The sequence below is a fragment of the Hoplias malabaricus genome, chromosome 4, assembly GCF_029633855.1.
Source record: "Hoplias malabaricus isolate fHopMal1 chromosome 4, fHopMal1.hap1, whole genome shotgun sequence".
NCBI classification, from domain to species: Eukaryota; Metazoa; Chordata; class Actinopteri; order Characiformes; family Erythrinidae; genus Hoplias; species Hoplias malabaricus.
In genome coordinates, this window is record NC_089803.1 from 26,231,704 (window position 1) to 26,252,348 (window position 20,645).

General features: G+C 39.6%; 1 protein-coding gene across 3 annotated transcripts in view; it reads left to right on the forward strand.

The window, feature by feature from the left end:
- The window catches only part of mob2a (MOB kinase activator 2a), a 52,489-nt gene that overhangs the window by 16,480 nt on the left and 15,364 nt on the right, over window positions 1–20,645 (forward strand). The window contains exon 1 of one of the 3 annotated variants that reach the window (XM_066666991.1): window positions 8,100–8,313. The exons of 1 other annotated variant lie outside the window; for it this stretch is intronic. In XM_066666991.1, the coding sequence (XP_066523088.1) occupies window positions 8,147–8,313 (167 nt within the window). In that variant the 5' untranslated portion in view covers window positions 8,100–8,146. Of the gene's footprint in view, window positions 1–8,099; window positions 8,314–10,594; window positions 10,842–20,645 lie in introns of those variants that run through there. One more of the 3 variants, XM_066666993.1, reaches the window with a different exon arrangement.

Below are 20,645 nucleotides of genomic sequence, written 5' to 3' on the forward strand. Positions count from 1 at the left end.
CTCAAAAACATCAGAGGAACAGACACAGAAAAATCTAGAAGTCAGGGAGCAGAGTGGCGAAGAAAAGACATGTTTCAAATGTTTATTTGAATTATCACAAAATTTCTAACGTGGACTACAGTATAAAGAAAGGTTTTCAAGAAGGGGACGTTTTTAGTATTGATGGATATCCAGAAATATGACGCTGAGCTGCAGTATTCTAGGTATTTATTTGTTCACAACTTCCTGAGAATTGTTTTTAAAAATCTTATTCCTTTAATATCTATCGGTAGTACCAGATTATGTCTGTAGGGGGCATATTTGTTCCACTTTATCTATACTGCGTATTCCTACTTTGAAACTAAACAAGACACAAACAAGCAGCAACGTGACTTCACTGATTTAATTCAAACGTATTAATGTAAGAATAAAGCTATAGTGTAACTTACACTATGAGTTTCATTAATGTAAGTTTGAAAGCAGGAGGGGTGACACAGTGGTGCAGCAGATTGTGTCGCAGTCACACAGCTCCAGGGACCTGGAGGTTGTGGGTTCGAGTCCCGGTCCGGGTGACTGTCTGTGAGGAGTTTGGTGTGTTCTTCCTGTGTCTGCGTGGGTTTCTTCCAGGTGCTCCAGTTTCCTCCCACAGTCCAAAAACACATGTTGGTAGGTGGACTGGTGACTCAGTAGTGTCCCTAGGGGTGTGTGTTGCCCTGTAAAAGACTGGCGCCCCCTCCAGGGTGTGTTCCTGCCTTGCGCCCAGTGATTCCAGGACCCTGAACTAGATAAGCGGTTACCGACAATGAATGAATGAAAGCCATATATGACCATATATGTTCTGTCTTAGGGTTATGCCCTCTCTATCCATCCAAATTATAATGTTTAATTCCTTAATTGAATTAACTTGTAGAAGCCAGTGGATATTGCCCTTCTTTGTCAGAAATGAAGGTGAATTCCCTCTGCTGATCAGTAGATGGCAGCAGAAACACCCTGTTATTCTGACCTCTGTGATAAAGCCCCATGTTTACCTATACCTGTGTTTTAAGGCTGTCACAATTATAACATTAATCTCCATTATCCATGTTTTTATGTATTAAATTGCCTTCTTGTTGAATCAGCAAAGGTTAATTTGCAATATACCTGACGTTAACACAGTGTTTAAATACTTTTACTGTTTTTTCTTACAATAAAAACATACTGCTGCTGTCTGAACCAGATCTCTGTATTGATAACTGTACAGGACAGTGACAAAGCTTCCTTAATTCTAAATGGAAGTTTGTAGAAGGATATGGTTTTGAAGGTAATGTAGCGTTTCAATTTCCCATTTATAATTTGTAACATATTGTGATGGGCATCTGGCATTTTCAAGTTCCACAGGTATTCAAATAACACAAATGGAGATGCTATGTTTTGCTCTAACAGCAATGAATGGAAAACCTACTGATTTTAATCACATATTAATTCATAATATTTTGATATTGATGGAATTAAATCACATGAAGTACACAATCTCTCTCTTAATGTATCATTTAACTGTTGTACATTATTTTAAATCCAGCATTTGAAACAGGCTTCATCTGAGCCTTGTGCTCTCTTTGATGCTCTTGGACTCTGCGACTGTAGGTGATATTGGAGCATGCTCTCCAGCAATAAATATGAGTGGAAAAATCCAGGAGACAGGATAGTTTGCTGCCAGCAGAGTAACACAGTGCAGTCTCCCAAAGGAGAAACTTTACTATTCAAACATCTCTAACCTCATGAGAAAAGACCAGTACAGTTGACCTTATTTGGAAAAGAACATTTGCCTCATAAATTGTAGAGTTATATAAGTACGTAGTTGGTGTCAAGTAGTTCATGGTGTCTGGTGTTTTGTTGACTCTTTTCATCGCTGTTACCGGGGTGACTCTGAATGAATCAAATTAGCGTGTCAGGGAAGTTTTGATACATTATGAGTTTTGTGGCCTGCTCTGTTAAGCAGAGATTATGATTTTGTACATGCAGCAGTTGATTGTAAAGTGGACACCTCTGCCCTTTCCTGTGCCTGCCTGATTGAATTGATTATGCTTGCTCGCCTATGAGCATGATATCAGATGACGCTTACATCACTTTGACAAATAGACCACTGCACTCTTCTAAGGAAGGACAGCAGGTGACGCAGTGACAGGTTTGTGGGTTCTTAAACGAGCATTCTGTAATATATTTACTGTGCTCATAAATTATCTAGGGTGTGTCATCATAGATAAATAAACAGACTAAGTTGAAGCACTGGTGTCTCAGATTGTAGTGCTGGAGGCAGTATATTCTCTATGAAGTGCCGATGGCGCAGAGCTCACTTGGACTTTCAGCATGTGATCCTGCCCTCTGTCCAATCACATTACAGTTCCAGTAGAGAGGGTTGCCAGGTACACAAAACTAGCATCCTGCAGCCTTGAAGTGGCCAATCCATAGTTTGTGTGTTTTATATAAAGACGGTTCGGGATTGTGATAACTAAAAGGTGACTGTGTTTTGTGGTTTTTCTTATATGAATGAGGTGAATAACAACATGACTGAAATGTGTAAATACCATACTTTTTTTGTTTTAAAGAGACTGTGGCAGATTCATGTATGTTTCACCATGGAGTGTTTTTTTTTTTTAATTAAGTGGTAAGAGTTGTGTTTGAACAGAAAATTCTAGCTGGGTAATACACCAAAATGTAATTAAGTGTTTCACTAGTATGTAGATGTTTCAGTAAATTGATGTACACTTGGTTGTGTTTTAAACAGATAACACGGTTTTAAAGGGACAGTACTGTGCACACAGTGAGGACATAATAGAATAAAAATAATCGATTTAGACAAGATTATGTCGATTAGAAGTTCATTCATTCATCCATTCATTTATTATCTGTAAGCGCTTATCCAGTTCAGGGTCGCGGTGGGTCCAGAGCCTACCTGGAATCATTGGACGCAAGGTGGGAAGACACCCTGGAGGGGGCGCCAGTACTTCACAGGGCAACACACACACACTTTTGACGTACCAACGTGTTTTTTTGGACTGTGGGAGGAAACCGGAGCACCCGGAGGAAACCCATGCGGACACAGGGAGAACACATCCAACTCCTCACAGACAGTCACCCGGAGCGGGAATCGAACCCACAACCTCCAGGTCCCTGGAGCTGTGTGAATGCGACACTACCTGCTGCGCCACCGTGCCACCTCGATTAGAAGTTCTGAATGTCAATTTTGATTAATTTTTGTTTAATTGCCCAGCCCTACTGAAAAATGTATTCTGATTATGCTAGAAAGAAGTATACACAGTACTTCACACTTTGCCAGGTATGGGGTTGCATGCCCATGCTGACCCTTTCACTATATCACATGTCAAATGAGCCTATGCCCAGGATCCTGATACCAGTTCACTGGCTATCCTATGGTTTTAATTTTGTGGTTGATCAGTGTATAAAGGGTAAGTCAAAAGTCATAGGACCACCTTCCCATTGGATCAAAGGCAAGTTTTTCCAATACGGTAGCCATATTCCGGGCATAGCCTAAAAGATAGGGGTACATGATACTTGATGGGGTATTCAGGTAAATGTGTGTCCTGTGACTTTTGACTCACCCTGTCTATAGATTAGTGACATCTCTCTTTGCTGCTTCAGTGTGAACGTTTGCTAAACTGCATAAGGTGAGTAGCCTGTCTCATGTAAAAAATAAAAAATAAAAAAGACATTACAAAATAGGCTCTTTTCGTAACTTTATCTCCATATATGGATTTTGGAGGGGAAAATACTTATGGTAAACTTTTTTTGGTTCCTAAATCATAGCTCCTTTAAAATTTATAGGCCAGAAACTTTGTATAGTGGTACCTCATCATAGACTTTAATATATGAAAGCTGGATCATTTTGACTTTCATCTCCCCAGAGTTTTAGACTTGGCTCTGCATTATGTTCCAGTGCCCAGCTCTTACCGTACAGACTTTTGATGGATGGTTCATGTCGGAGACACTCTTCTATGTTGTAACCTTTTGGCAGACATTTCCCCAGAAGTCTGTATTTGATAAAGGCTTGAAAGTTTTAGCTCTGAGAGGATTAAACCTAGCTTTGCTAAAAAGCTTAGAATAGCTTTAAGTTGAGAGTTTGTACCACAGACTGGAATATCAGGCATGTTGGGTGATGACTCTGAATGTTGTTGGAGTCAATAATGAAGCAAATCCCAAAAAATGACACAAATAACTGTAACAAAAGGGTCAACAGATGCAATTCAGTGTACTGTCCTTATCTGTGCAGCAAATAGAGTGCAGTTGGCTACTGTGGTTAGTGCTGAAACATTTCTGTGTTATGACAGTGTTAAAGTACTGTGTAGTATTTGTTTTTGCTTAACCTTTGGTCCATGTATGTGCATGTGGTTTTTTTTTTTAAAACATTTATTTTACTAGGGTAGTCACATTCAGATCAAAAACCTCTCTTAAAAGTGCACATAAACACATACTACACCCTAAATTACAACAAATACATTAAAAATGTGTATAAAAATGTGTGGCAGATTATGGCCTTAAATTCATTCAAATAAATAAACTGCTCCAATCACATTTCTCCCCAGATATGCATTCATGGTACAATGTAGTAGAGAAGGACTAGATTACACCAGAAAACAAATACTTTCACAACTCCTATAAAACATAGATGTGTTCTAGAGGGGTGTGTGCGTGTGTTACGTGCTGTACAGCCAATAGCTGACTGTCCCAGCGTGGTGTGTTTCTGCTGCAGTACAGGGCAGATGCACTGCTGGTCCTGAGAGCATATTGCATAATCATCCTGCCCCATCCCATCTGCAGTGGCTGATCGATCACCGAGGGCATTGCCAACTAGCTGCTGTTCTAATGAATGGCCCTGGAGCTGGACTTAGAGCAGCCAGCCAAACTCTCTGCAGGAGAGAGAGAGAGAAAGAGAGAGAGACAGGCAGTGAGGAGAAAGGCAGAGGCATTCATCATCTGCAGTCAGGCCACCACATGAATGAACCAAAAGAGCACATTGACTTCTTACATAAGCTGTGAAAGGTGCTTAGTTTGCTCTTTTATTCACAGAATAGTTTCTCCAGCAGAGGTGAAAATATTTTGTTAATACTGACAAACTAAACAATAAAACTAATCTTCAGTCACTGATAAATACACCTACAAACAAAATGAAGGGTATGGATAGTAGCAGTCACAAAATAATTGGTTATTTCCGCCCACAGTGACTGGTGGGCCTGCTTTCCTGATTTAATTTATCTGGTCATTTATAACATAAATGTGGTGGTTTGAGGCTTGATAGAGTCGGAATTACACTCAGACGCCTGGTGTTGTTTAGCAATTTCCTATTGGCAAGGAAACAGGAAATGACATCATTGTCCAGAAGAAAACCAATCTCTGTTGAACATTTTTGGTGATCACATGCGTCTCAGTGAGGATTGCATCATTATCCTTTTCTTAACAACTAGAAATGTGATCTGTCCTTGAATACTGATACAGTACCGTGGTGAAAAATGTTTTTGCTGGCTTTAATCAAGGTATTCAGAACTATTTAAGCAAAGTATTGTAATGTTTTGGGGCTGCTTTACAGGTTCCATATCTCAGATTGTTTTTATCCAGGTATGTTATTTTTTTCCCAATGAGGACCACTTGTCATCTTTGGGCATTTTTATATATCCAAACATATTAGTTTGAGTATTTCATATATAATTGTACATTTGTGGGCAGTAGGTAGTGCTGCTATCATACAGCTCTGGGGCCCTGTGGTTGTGGTTTCTAGCTCTGCTCTAGGTGACTGTCTGTGAGGAGTGTGGTGTGTTATCCACGTGTGCATGTGGGTTTCCTTCCATGGTCCAAAAACACACGTTGTTAGGTGGATTGGCTTCTCAAATGTGTGTGTGTGTGTGTGTGTGTGTGTGTTGCCTACAGTGGATTAGCACCCCCTCCAGGGTCCAGACCAACTGTGACCCTCAATTAGATAAACAGTTACAGACAATGAATGAATTATTTTTACATTTGTTTGAAACCCAATTTCTCACTTATAATTAAACATAATTTTTTTTTTTGAAGTACTGAATAGCCTAATTGCTTGTTGTGTTCTGTTTTGTTTTGTGAGTTGGGAAACCTATTTAAAAGTACACTACATAATATTTTTTTACTTTAAAATGAAAGCTTAAAGATTATTGTGATAGTTCACTGACCTGTAAAAGGGAGAATAGAGCCTCTGTTGTTACTAATCTGTGCTCACAACAGCAGAAACCGCACTATGTAACTTTGGAGAAGGGGATGGAAATTTGACACCATATGATACAACTTCCCAACAGTTGTGTGCCACTTATACACAGAGTGGGGACCATTTTCACATAACACAACTGGCACGTGAACAAACCCAGTCCTCATAACCTCAGCAGAGATAAATTGTGTAGACTGAAAAGGCCTGTAAATAGTTTTTGGAGCTTAATTTTCAAAGATGGACTGAACAGTAAATACTACGTTTGAAAATTTAACAAAATGATTATGATCAAACCCTTTCAAATAAGGTAATGGAAATTCACATTATTCACTATCAGGTAAATCAAAATGGGTGGGTTTAATGCTATATATATACACACAGCCCGAGTTCTAAGAACAACCCAAAAACCCATCATATAGGAAAGGGAACCATGAGGATGGGGTGGGGTCGTGGCTCCTGAAGGATGAAGAGGGTGACAGTAAACCAGGTTTCGAATTATGGGGGGAATTGGGGGATCGGTGGTTGAAACATTTATATATTCTTCTTACCTATAATGTTAATTACTACAATACATTTAAAATATCCGTCCCTGGAAGAATCTTGAAATACGATCTCAGACACCAGAACATACCATCCCTTGTTACGTTTTACCTCTCCGCCTGTCACACACAGTATTGGTCACGTAGATTGCCTCCTCATTAAGGGAGCACCTGCACAAGCCAGAGAAGACATTACGTGTAAGTAGCTATCTAGCCTTTTAAAACACTTTATTGCCTTCAGTAAATCACTCACATGAAGATGTTAAATTGTTAAATTACCGTTCCACTTTAAATGCTACAGTGGTGACACAGGTTACAGGCTGAAGATGTGTTTTTAGACACTTTGAATGTAACTTCGTCAGGTTTTAAAGTGGAACATTCAAATAAGAAACCAGATTTATTTTTTATGTGGACTGTTTTTTTAATTTTTTGCACATCATAAGCTGAAATGGATAAATCTCATCAACTTAACACCATTTTGAGGTGGAAGTTAAAATTGGAAAAAGAACCTAAAAACTAATCTGGTGGCTGTAGTAGTGAAGTATTAGTTGCTGCTGTGAGTAGTTCTACAGTAAATGAAAATTGATGTATAAACTTGAAGTACATTTTTTTTTGGAGGCTTAGAATAGCCAAGCTTTTATATAAAGGCATTCTATAGGGTGACCAGACGTCCTCTTTTTCCCGGACGTATCCTCTTTTTTTTTTTAGACTTAAAAAAAATGTCCAGGCGGAAATTCACAAACGTCCGGGATTTTGTTTTTCTGGAGCTTACATAGAATTTCGAGAAGTTTCGTTCACAAACTAGTCCCGCCCTCCCCTACTCCAATTGGTTCGCTTGAGTGAGAAGGGGGAGTGGTGAAGTAGCCTTAGAATCTTCTGATTGGACGGTCTGACTGTAGAGCTACCGTTATTGGTCGATAACCTTCTCTGTAAACATTTAATTGGTCAGTCTGTACGTCAGTAGTCGTGTCCTCTTTTTCACCATCTCAGAACTGGTCACCCTACATTCTACCACTCTCCCCCTAACATTTCACATTACAGATGCTGTATTGAAGAGATTCTTTATAATATGAAATTTCATTTTTTAGGGCAAGAAAACTGCTGACCCCTGACTACAAAGGTTGTTGTGTGGTATGTGACACATTAGCTGGTGTAATGGATTTATCGTTAACGTACTGCAGACATTACAGTAAACGTGCAAGACACTAATGGAAATGAGTGGAACTAATGGAAATTAGTGCCCCCAAATCACGTCGTATTGTTCCAGGCTGCTGTAAGAGATATTGTAAGCACCCCCCCCCCCCTCCCCCCTCCCCCCTTCAGCTCCAATGTAACTGCCCCTGCGGAAGCATGGCTGCTTCTGCTACTGCCGAGGGAGGAGGAGGAGGTGCTCTTGGAGCTGCACATGGAAACTCTGCCCAAAGCAGTCCCCTCCTTTGTCTTTAGCCACGAACAACACATGAGAGTCGGTGGTCAGAAGAAAAGAAAGATTCCGACAGTTGTGGAGCTCGTCGACAAGCTGCTGTCCTTCAGAATGAGGTTCAAACGAAACGGTTCGTACACTTTGAATAGGTAAGATATCCTTCTACACGCCGTCTTCTTATTTACATGCTATTTACTCCCACTCACAGACCGGATTCAGTTGTTATTATTATCCCTTGTAACGAACAAGGGGATTTTTTTTTTCAAAAGGCTCTGTGAGCGAGGCAGAGTAGTGGAAGACACCGCGAAGTTGCTACTTGTCGCCATGTGTTCAGTGTTAGTGTTCCCCACAACACGCCTCACACAGGACCCCGTGGACTTTTTTCACTCGAGCGGTCCTATGCCGGTCTTACGCCTTCCTAAAACACCAATAATGTGGTTACGGCTAATTCCCTTTAGTTTCGTGTCTCGTTTCAAATCCCGATTCTTCCCGAGCTTCATCCCGCCCACTCGCCCTGTTCGGTTCGGGCGGATGTTGAATAAACGAAAGATATAGGTCCTGAAGTCTTCCTTTAAGATGTTTACTGACAGGGGACTGATAGCATCCCCCCTTTCAGCTTATTTCTTTCCTTCAAAACCTTCTCGACTATTCGACTGCACATCATTAGAACCCCGGTCACATGCTCTTACCCTCCATCCCTTCTCTCTCCTTTACCCCTTTTATATCCACTTTGGTCAGCAACAGCAGTGATGGTGGTTAAACTGCAGGTTAATTAAATACAGTTATTTAACCTTACTGTGTTGTGTTCCCACATGTTTCTAATTAAGCAGTCACCAGCAGGGCTCTTTACATATTTGATGTTTTTACAGCAGTGTTATACCCTACCTATTAAGACTGATATGTGTAAATGAACTGTTTAACTTGCTTCCTTCTGTTGTTTCATTTGGAAGGCAGCTTGTGGTGAAACACTCCTTGTAACAGCAAAGACGTTGAGTCTAGACTGCTGCACATTGTATTGGCAGATATAGGTGTATTTTTGATACCAAGCCTGGCCTGTTTTGCAACGTAGTGGACTGAGGAGTGAACAGTGTTATGGGAAATGTTGACAGTTTTATTATATTACAAAAACAAAGTTATTAATTTATTTGTTTAATTAAGTTTGACCTTGAACAGTTTTTTTTAAACAATCTGGTTTCTGTTTAAGTCGTCAGGCTTGTGTGCTGGTTCTGAAAAGATCTGCACTGTGTATTATTAGCTGTCTCACCCAGTGCAGCATGATGGAAAGGTGCTTATCAAAGGAACCTTCAGAGCTGAGAGAGAAATGCAGCTGTTATGATATCAGCCTTGAACACACTTAGCCTCTATTTTTGCCTTTATTTCCATGTTCTACCCATGTCTGCATATCATGCAGCAAAGGGTACAGTCTTTCCTCCCATATTAGAAGAGGAGAGGACCATATTTCACACATTGTTATTTTCACCTATAGCCAATAATGTGTGCCTGAAGCTCTGACATAGCAGGGTTTTATTTGTGCTGGCATTCAAGCCTTTTCACAGCTTTTAACTTTAACACTGCAAATCACACCCTGTTAAAGAACTAATAGCTCCTTGTACTTTTGTGACGCATTCAGTAACTGCAAATATACACTTTTGCTATTAATTGAATCTACAAGTGAGTTCAGAGCTTAGATGGAAATGAGCCTTTGAGTTAATTTATTCATATTATATAAAATAGGATGTAAAAGAGAAACAAAAGATCATGTGTACTTTTCTAAACCATGTCAACATATTTACTGTGCGTAGGTGCATAAATGTTTTGCAGAAGTGCCAGGTTACAAATTCTCTACAATGTTTGGTACAATGTGTAATTATGCAATATGACAGCATAAAGGATTGACCTCAGTTGCACACACAAGTGCAGGTGTTTTCCAGCAATAACAGATAGTGATCTTTCCCAGTATACTGTAGACATGTTGACAGATAAGAAATGTTGTGCATAGCCTGGTCGGTTTGCCACCACAATGAAAGTTAACTGGTGAGATGCCTTTTTGTGTTTTCTGATTAAAAATATTTATATATTGGCAGAATAAGTCTGGGTACTAACTTTGAAGGCTCACTGAGCCCTTAAAAATGCCTGGCTAGAGTTCCTGCCTCAAGAGTCAGAGCCAGAGAGGTGAGAGGCAGGGAAAGAAAAAGGGAGGGAGGTTGAGAGATGCAGACAAAAACATAGAAGGTGAAAGAGGGAGGGACGGAGGATGAGAAGGAGAAGCAGCCTCTGAGAGGGGAGGAAAAAAGGGTGGGAGGGAGGGAGCGAGAGAGGAAGGCTGGGAATAGCGGCAGTGAGGAACACAAGTGCTGAGTGATCGTGCGAGACTGACTGCGTTTACCTGCTGTGAACACTGCTGTTTGTTTGCTGACTGGAGGGCAGTTCTGCACAGAGGGAAAAAAGCTGACAGCACACACTGAGCAAGGATTGAGTGGAAGACCTCACTGCAGAACTTTTTGATGGCAATTATGAGAAGGCTTCACGCTATGCTGATCGTCCCGCTCCCTCACCTGTAGTCTCCTGCGTCCTGCAAGTGAGCGCGAGGGAGGACGCTTTTAGGAACTCTGCCGACAGCCAATCAGAAGGCCAGCTGTATGGGGGTTCTAGTGTGTTGCGATTGCTTCTTTTATAGGTACCAGATTTGACATAAACTTTTTTTATTATTATTTAATATTAGAGTTGTGCAGTTCCAGTCCTAGAGGTCCTGTGCTTAGCAGAGTGCTGATTCGCCTGTTTGAGAAGGCAAACTACCACACTGCTGTGTCCTCCAGAACTGGAGTTTAAATACCTTTGTTTTAAGTATTTATTTAATGATCATTCTCACTTGTTTCATGTATTTAAGTCTGTTTTTAGGGGTGGCATTTTGCTTTTACAGACTTTTGAGAACACTGGTTTCCCTGGGCGTTGAAGTAGGAATTTACATGGCAGTGAGCCAGAGTTCTATATCAGCATAACCCTTGGTATAAGGCTTTTTTTTGTGGGTTTGAGGGCAGTGGATGTTTGGACAGTGTGTTCCCATCTAGCTCCCCCTCCTCCATACTGCCAAGGGCAGACTTTGCTCTGTTAAAGGATAGCGGGATAGCTGCTGCAACCTCTGTCTCGGCTTGCTATTGTGCACAAATGGGTGTTTTGTTGTTGTGTTTTTTTTTATCCCCCCATGGGCCAAATGCAATAGAGCCAGCCCAAGCATGTGTTTGGATGAAAAAGAGGAGAAGAAATGGGGTTTCAGCCTTTCACATGTGGTTGGGGTTTTATACTCACTGCAGTATAGTTCTATATATAACTACTTGCTGCAGCTCCAGTGTTTTTGATGATGCTCGCCAAACTGAAGCAGTCACAGCTGTATCTGATTAAAAGCAACAGACTGGAGTGATTCATGACTGCTTCTCTCTCTCTCTCGCTCGCTCGCTCGCTCGCTTATTGGGGGAGACATCTAGGCCTTTGTGTTTGGCAGGGATATGTTGTACTCTGCACAGTTAGTTTCAGCAGCCTTGCAGGACCTTATATTATTTCATTTATTAAGCAGAGCGATCTTTTGCCACTGACTGTGCTGTTAGTGCCATCTACTTGACTGTAGTGTTAATAGGTCTTGTATAAGTGGTTATGCTGCATTTTAAATAGTTGTTTCAAGTGCTAAGCATATTTTTTCACAAATTATAGTATGCCTATTTTGGATTTTTCTCCCTTGTATTTGTGGTGTGGCTTTGCACGTAGTCTAAGGCTAATGTGTCTTCATTAAGCCACATGACTGAATGAAGAAAAGGCTTAATGGAAAAACTCGGATGGTTGGGTATAGTTGGCAGCTACTGTCCTGCTAAACTGCTTTTAGTCTAAACATCCTTATTAAAGGGTGGTACACCACAACCCACTGTACACACACTGTTCTGAACCATTTCCTGTTTGTGATAATGTAAACACAGATTTGGCTGCTCAAAGGGTTTGTTGCTCAAAACCACCTCTTTAATATTACATTCTCAAAAGAGCAAATGTGTTTTTAAAATTTAATATACTGTAATTCTCTCAGTAGTCTATGGTACATTTGGAGAGTTTAAGCCTGGCTTTGGAACAGCAGTCTGTATTATCAGCTGTGCCATCTGACCGGGCCTCTGTTTTGTCTGATGTGCTTTAATTGGTGTGGTTCAGCCATTGGTTCCTGCCTGTCTGCATTCCTTGCTAGCTTTGGGCCAGTCTTCTGTGACGGTCACCTCCCAAGGTAAAACACTAAATGCTCTTGGCTGGACTTATAATTCACATGTTTGAACTATTAATGAGCCTATTTGCCAAGTTAGCCCATGCTGCACTTGCACTTATGGAGGATACAGACATTTAGATTATTTTTTGCTCTCAGGATATTTCTCTCTCTCTCTCTTTCTAAGATCTTTTATGTATAATTACTCTGTTGATTAAGCCATGTTAGTTGTTGGCACTAGTATTTTAATACACTGGAAGTTTTTATTAGTGATTAGACTCCTAGATACTTTCCACAGACCACACTTTGTCTGTCTCAGTCAGGGAATTGCATAATCCACCCCCTCTGCCCACTGTGCTGTTCAAGTGGCAGTCGTGTGTCTGTTTGTTTGTGCGTTTTTTTTTTCTCTCTCTTTCTCTCTCTCGTGCTTTCGCCCTCTCTCTCTCTTTCTCTTGTGCTTTCGCCCTCTCTCTCACCTCGTATCTCCCTGCCTCTGCATTTAGAGCTGCAGTGCTGTGGAAACACTTGATGTTGCCCAAACAGCATTGCTGCACAATCATTCAGCATCAGCTCCCAAGGTCAGTTCATTAAGTTCCAGCCCAGCAGCACAGATTAGAGCCCTACTATTTCCCCCGAATCGGCACAGATGCCTAATTGCCTTGGAACCACACACAGCTTTTGGCAGGTGTGCTTCCTTCATTTGTTTGAATGATTTCCGATGAGATGTCAAAATCATGAAGGTATGAGTCTATAGCCTGGCTTGGCGAAGTTCATTGCTTTAAGTGAAAATGATCCGTTTTGCTGTGTCATGCTTTTATTTTTTTATATATATACCATACAGGAACTCCTCTGTGGGGAGAGGTGCAGGGAAGGACACGGTATTGCTCACAGCAGCATGTTCTTACATAACACTTTGTGGGGAGGGGGATGGGGGCGGGGTCACAGTACCCACTCATCTCAGAGAGACACTTGTGATCAGACACTGAAGAGAGCTTGCTCACACTGATGAAATCATTCAAAAGGATACAGTTATTTAGCTACACAACTTGGTGTTATGGGATATGCGCACAATTGTCCAGGTGTTGGCTATGCTCTTTCCTCCCCAGAGATTAGTTTGATCTATACTTTACACATAGAATCCTAACTGTTATTCTTGTCTTGGATGTAACAGGGGCTGCAAAATTGGATGGAAATGGGTTTGTATGTGATAGCTGTGCAGTATTAAAATTACTATAAATAATATGATTAAAATACGCAGTTGTACTGTCTCTGACTAAATGCACAAAAAATGCTGAGTAATCTGCCTCTACATTCATTAACTATTTTATCAACTTCACTACCATTTATAGGTGAACTTTGCAAGCTGTAAGGCAGGACCACCAGAGAGCAAGTATGATTTGGCTTGTGGAATATTCTCAGTGCTGCAGTCACACTGACATAGTGGTGGTTGGCTTTTGCGCGTTGCACTGGTGTGAGTGGATAAAAGACAGCAGGGTTTATTGAGTTTTTAAACCCCACGGTGTCAGTGCTGTACAGAGAAAATTCTGCCAACCAAACTATCCAGCCAACAGCAACCTTGTGTCCACTGATGGATTAGAGGATGTCTAACATGCTATAAAACACATTGGATGAACTTAAATTGATGGCAGCCTCAACATATCTAAAATAAATGAACGTGACCCTAAGGGCAGATATGGTGTTAAATATAAACTAACTAACTAACATACTATATATAAAACAGATATGAGCTGCTGTCTCTGACTTTGTTTTAGCCACACATACTTTGTTAGTCCATAATGACAGTTCAGTGGGCAGTGAATGTGCAGAGAGAAAATCCAGCAGCAATGCTTTAATGTTTTGGCTGCAAGTTACTTATTTTGCACAAGTTACATCCCCATTCAGGCACATCAATTGTTAATACAGTGTTAGACTCTTAAATCTGCATTATACAGCCGAGTGAGTGCAGCCAAACTCTTTAAACTGTTGTGGTTCTGGATGGTTTTTTTTGGCTTTGTAACCCACTGATTTATTGTACAATGTTCTGTAGTGTTCACATTTTAGACTTGTTTTTGCACTGAAGCTTTTGGAGCATATATATTTACTAAGGATTTACCTGCCGTCTTTGTGCAACACTGTTTTCAGTACTGTAATCATGATAGAACCTGAATAACAGAGTCAGTGAATGCACTCTTGAAGGTGAGATAATCCTCCTCATGATCAAAACAGTTTTGGAATCCTTTCCTTTTAATCTCTTTGTAGCTGGTGGTGCAGGTTGTTGGTCTTGGCTCAGCCTCACTGGGGATGGGAAGCAGAGCATGACGTGCTGTTGTTTTGGCCCCTGCGGCCCTGGGGACCCAGCAGCACTACTGCACAGGCACTAGCTGATGAAGTGGGTGGTGTTCTCACGTGCCCTCTCTCTCTCCCAATGGCCCTGTAAGCTGCTTACATTTAGATAACGCATACTTTCCACGAACCTCACCTGAGCTACTGGGCTACTCTTGTGAACTCAGCAGCCAGTCTTGAGCCTTGCTTTAGACTCTGTCTACCATAGATGCTGCACATGGTGTTTTTCACTTCATTCTTTTATAGCACTAAAGGCTAGATGTGTTTTGAACCTTCATTTGCAATAACTGCTTAAATGAGCAAGTCCTGTGGTAGATGTTGATTAAACCATAAAATGCAGTCTCATGGAATTGCTTGGTGCTAAGGCATGCTGAAAACTTAAATAAAGTGGGCCTTTAGTGTTGGCTGAGATATCGATGTCTATACTAATGAAACAGGATTGGTTTTTGCAGTATTAATGGACCATTAAGCAGTGTACATTGTTTCCAATATGTTTTGTGATGTCAGATTTTAATACAGTCTTAAGTAAAGTATTTTATTTTCTTGTTTGAGAGCGTCTGTCTGGTTATTATTACTGATGCTGTAAATTTCACTTTGGAGTGATTTTAAGAGAAGAAAACTATCAGCAATCAAAGCAATTAAGATATTTTTTTTTGAAGTGGTAGTACCCAGGAAGCATGGGTTCATTAACTTAATGTGAACCATGCTAATTATACATAAATATAACAGATGTACACGCTGATGCCATGATATGCGATGTATTTGAGGGGGGGGGGGGGTGGTAGTTGCTCATTTCCTTCCCTCTGTCTGTCTGGGTTGAAGAGGGTGTAAGAGGATTTGCGTGCTTGGACCCAAACTTTTAAACAGAATGTTCTCTTCTTGTTTGTGACAAGCTAACTGTCAGTAATCATGCTGTTATCTCTCATGCTGTCAGCTCAGTTCTGGTGTTGTGCAAAAAGCATCATTCCACACTGAGGTGGAGAGAAATGGGCTGTACCAGTGATGACTTGGTTTTTAGTTTGCGATCTCCTTTTATGGACTTGAAGACAAAATGTGTTGTATTTGAACTGTTTTAGACAAATGTTTACTTGTCTTTCTCTGCATGGGAGAGAGATGGGTGGGAAAGTATTTTCATAGAATTTATTTGTTAAACTTATTAGTTATGCTGAATATTATGCAGAATTAAAAGCCATATTATTATTATTATTATTATTATTATTATTATATATTTCACAGATCCATATGAGGAAATTTATCTGATGATGCAATTAATTTCTGTTCATTTGCTTAAAAACCCAGTAATCAGTCATTAAAGACAGGGTTAAAGAGGTTTCCTCTATGGTTTTGTTCTCCTCAGTTGTTGGTGCTACAGCTTAATGAAATAAATTACTGCTTTCTTAAGACCTAAGTTCACTGGGTTTGTACAGTCTATTGCAGGAAGCAAAATTTCCTCTTATTTTCACATATATATGCAATGGAAACCACTTAAACTTCTCTTTCACCTTAAATCAGTTTAGCTCCTTCATGAATACTTGATATAGACAGTATTTTGAATTCAAGCTGTGGGTTAATTGCACATATCAGTCTTAAAGACACAGAAGGAAAACAGCCTGTTTAATCCTGAAGTGTATATTATTGGTGGAAATTGATCATGTAAAATAGAATTATTAATAAAACAAATACAGAAAATGTAATACATGCACCATTTAAAATGATCTGTACTTGAATGGTTATATAGAGAAGCAACTTTTTTTTTTTTTATGTTTTATTTTTCAAGTCAAGGTTTAATTGTTACAGCATGGGAAAACAAAAAAGAAAATTCCAAAGCATAGGAGAAGCAATCAAATACAGGTAGAGGGAGGGGAAATAAAAGAACAATGGAAACCTTTTATTTCAAGAAGTGTGTGTGGGTGACAAAGTACAAGCGAAGTTAATGGAATAAATAATAAATAAAATACAAGTAAAGAGAACAAGAACTCCAGGAGGTTGCTTATGCATCCTCTGGTAAGTCATGAAGTTCACAGTTAAAAAGGTTCCCAACCCTGTGAAACATCTTCATGGAGCCTAAGAAGGAACTTTTAAAGAACCAGAAAACTTTCTTCCCTTGCATTGCCCCAAAGAACCCTTTCTGGCTGTATTTTATTTTATTTTTTAGAGTGTGGATAATGGTTTTAAGGTTAGATTTTGGAGATCACTGGCCTTTGGTTCTCTTGTTTTATGTATACTGGGGTTTACAGCATACAGACTTTCTTACCTAATGTAATGCAAAGCTTCTCTCCGTTTAGCCAATGCCTCTGTGTCCTGTGAACCTTTGGCTATTGGCCACTTCTATTACAGTGCACATTTACTAATATTTCTTTTATCATGGCTATTCAGGAAAGTTAGCCTTAATTTATAAACATGAAAATTAAGTTTTTATTACAGGGTAGTGCTGCTTGATATAGACCAGATATTGAATTTATGTTGAGGATTTATTAATGTATTGCAATCCTTGACAAGAACACCATTGGAAAAAACAATAAATTAATACATATTAAAGTTTACTTTGTTTATATATTTAACTAATCGGCTTTGTTGCAAAAAAAAGGTTTGTGGATCAGTTAATTGTAGGCTACCTTTCAATCGTTTGTTTTTCAGTGAGCTTCCACTTGGGGGCAGCACACGTCTAGTCTCTTTCAACTGTGGGTGATGCTCATGATGGTATAATTATTCCTGATTCTTGTAAATCAAACAGATATTTAGAAAGAATATATGAGTTATATTACTTATATGATTACTCTGGCCATTTTGGGTGTTTAGTACTGACACTGCGGCGTGAACACTTTACATGGGCTTTAGAGTGTTGTCTGTAAAGTATGTAAGCAAAAACTCTTCTGTTAATGCCTAGTGTGCAGCCCTGATTCACGCTTGAGTACCATGCAGTCAGGATAATGGGTTCCTTTCATGTAAGCCAGACAGATGAGCCTACCTTTGGCGTCTTTTTCATGTCTGATCCAAGCAAGGGCCCTGATGAGGCTTTCAGTGATGCAGGTTTAGCTATCTGTGTTGGCCTACAGAACTCTTATTCTTTACATTAAGTACCTGTCCAGATGTGTGAGATCAGACTGATGAACCAAGTGTAAAAGTGTTTTGACTGGCTTGTATATTTTTGGTTATTGCTGCAGTGAACGAGACGTTAAATGTTTGGATATTATTGTCCCTGCTGTCGTACGTGAGACTGAAACATTAAGCATATTTGGTTAAATATTTCTGTTTTGCTCAATGTATGCGTGTCTCTATATATCACTGATAAGTCAATGCATTGCATTTATGTTCCTAATTGCTTGTACTAGAGTGCTTTAATCTGTGCTTTCTGCATACATTCTGAAGTGTTTTTATGTGGCTTGCTTGCAGCATCTGTATTATATATATATATATATATATATATATATATATATATATATATATATATATATATATATATATATATAATATAATTTTTTTTTTTTTTTTAATTTTCCACTTTTGTCCGTTGTGTTAATGTATGCTCTAAAAAAACAACAACGTTAAGACAGTTTATTTTCTTTAAAACAAATATTTAATTTTTACTGGTAAATTAGAAAAAAATTAATTAACATTATATTCTTTATTTATTTGTGTGTAAATATATATAATATACAGGTACTGGTCATAAAATTAGAATATCATGAAAAAGTAGATTTATTTCAATAATTCCATTCAAAAAGTGAAACTTGTATATTATACTAATTCATTACACACAGACTGATATATTTCAAGTGTTTATTTCTTTTAATTTGATGATTATAACCGACAACTAATAAAACCCCAAGTTCAGTATCTCAGAAAATTTGAATATTAATTAAAACCAATACAAAAAAATATTTTTAGAAATGCTGGCCAACTGAAAAGTGTGAACATGAAATGCATGAGCATGTACAGCACTCAATAATTAGTTGGGGCTCTATTTGCCTGAATTACTCTAGCAGTGCAGCGTGGCATGGAGTCGATCGGTCTGTGGCACTGCTCAGGTGTTATGAGAGCCCAGGTTGCTCTTATAGTGGCCTTCAGCTCTTCTGAATTGTTGGGTCTGGAGTATTACATCTTCCTCTTCACAATAGCCCACAGATTTTCTATGGGGTTAAGGTCAGGCGAGTTTGCTGGCCATTTAAGAACAGAGATGCCATGGTCCTTAAACCAGGTACTGGTAGTTTTGGCACTGTGTGCAGGTGCCAAGTCCTGTTGGAAAATGAAATCTGTATCTCCATAAAGTTGGTCAGCAGCAGGAAGCATGAAGGGCTTTAAAACCTCCTGGTAGATGGCTGCTTTGACCTTGGACCTCAGAAAACACAGTGGACCAACACCAACAGATGACATGGCACCCCAAACCTTCACTGACTGTGGTATCTTTACACTGGACCTCAAGCAACATGTATTCTGTGCCTCGCCTCTCTTCCTCCAGACTCTGGGACCTTGATTTCCAAAGGCAATGCAAAACTTACTTCCATCAGAGAACATAACTTTGGACCAATCAGCAGCAGTCCAGTCCTTTTTGTCTTTAGCCCAGACGAGACGCTTCTGACACTGTCTCGTGTTCAAGAGTGGCTTTACACAAGGAATGCAACAGCTGAAACCCATGTCTTGAATACATCTGTTTGTGGTGGTTCTTGACTCACTGACTCCAGCTGTAGTCCCATCTTTGTGAATCTCCCCCACATTTTTGAATGGGTTTTGTTTCACAATCCTCTCCAGGGCATGGTTATGTGTATTGCTTTTTTTCTACCACATCTTTTCTTTCCCTTTGCCTCTGTATTAATGAGCTTGGACACAGAGCTCTGTGAACAGCCAGCCTCTTTAGCAATGACCTTTTGTGTCTTTCCCTGCTTGTGTAAGGTGTCAATGGTTGTCTTTTGGACAACTGTCAAGTCAGGAGTCTTCCCCATAATTGTTGAGCCTACAGAACTAGACTGAGAAACCATTTAAAGGCCTTTGCAGGTGTTTTTGAGTTAATTATCTGATTAGGGTGTGGCACCAGGTGTCTTAAATATTCAACCATTGCACAATATTGTAATTTTTCTGAGATACTGAATTTGGGGTTTTCATTAGTTGTTAGTTATAATCATCAAATTAAAAGAAATAAACACTTGAAATATCAGTCGGTGTGTAATGAATGAGTATAATATACAAATTTCACTTTTCGAATGGAATTACTGAAATAAATCTACTTTTCCATGATTTTCATGATATTCTAATTTTATGACCAGCATCTGTTATAATACAGTCAGGATTGATTGATTTTGTGCAAGCGTCCATGGACTATAAGCCATTACTATGAGCAGAAGGTATCTTGGTGTTCTTTTAGGGCTATTGTCTCTTTCAACCCTCTTTATGACCGTTTTAAGAACTACTCTTAAAATTGTTATTAAAGCAGTAACCTGTGAGCTCCTGTCAATACAGCAGGTGTTGCCATGGAGTCTACTGGCGGTTGGTGGGGATTTCTTCGCCCTCCAGGTGCAGCCCTACACCAAGCCGGCAACTTCCAACCTCAGGAATGCAGGGGAGTGTGGCACAGCCCTGAGAACAATCATTGTAACTTCTTTTTTTTGCACAACTAAGCAAACACTCATGCTCACAAATCCCTTAAAGAAATAGCTTGACCAAATGAGCTAAGTTGGCTAACTACGAATGGAAGATAGTAATCACTAATTAGAATTTTCCAAATACATATATAAAATGTAATGACCATTCACTTTTATTCAGTGTTTGTAGCTTCCCCCCACACTTCTCTCCCCGTGGGCTTTGCTGTGAAAACCATCATTCTGCCAAGAAAACTAACCCTCCAGTTAAAAGTGCTGAAATGTGTTAACAAAAGCCTTAAATTTGAAACTGTTCAGTCATATCTTGATC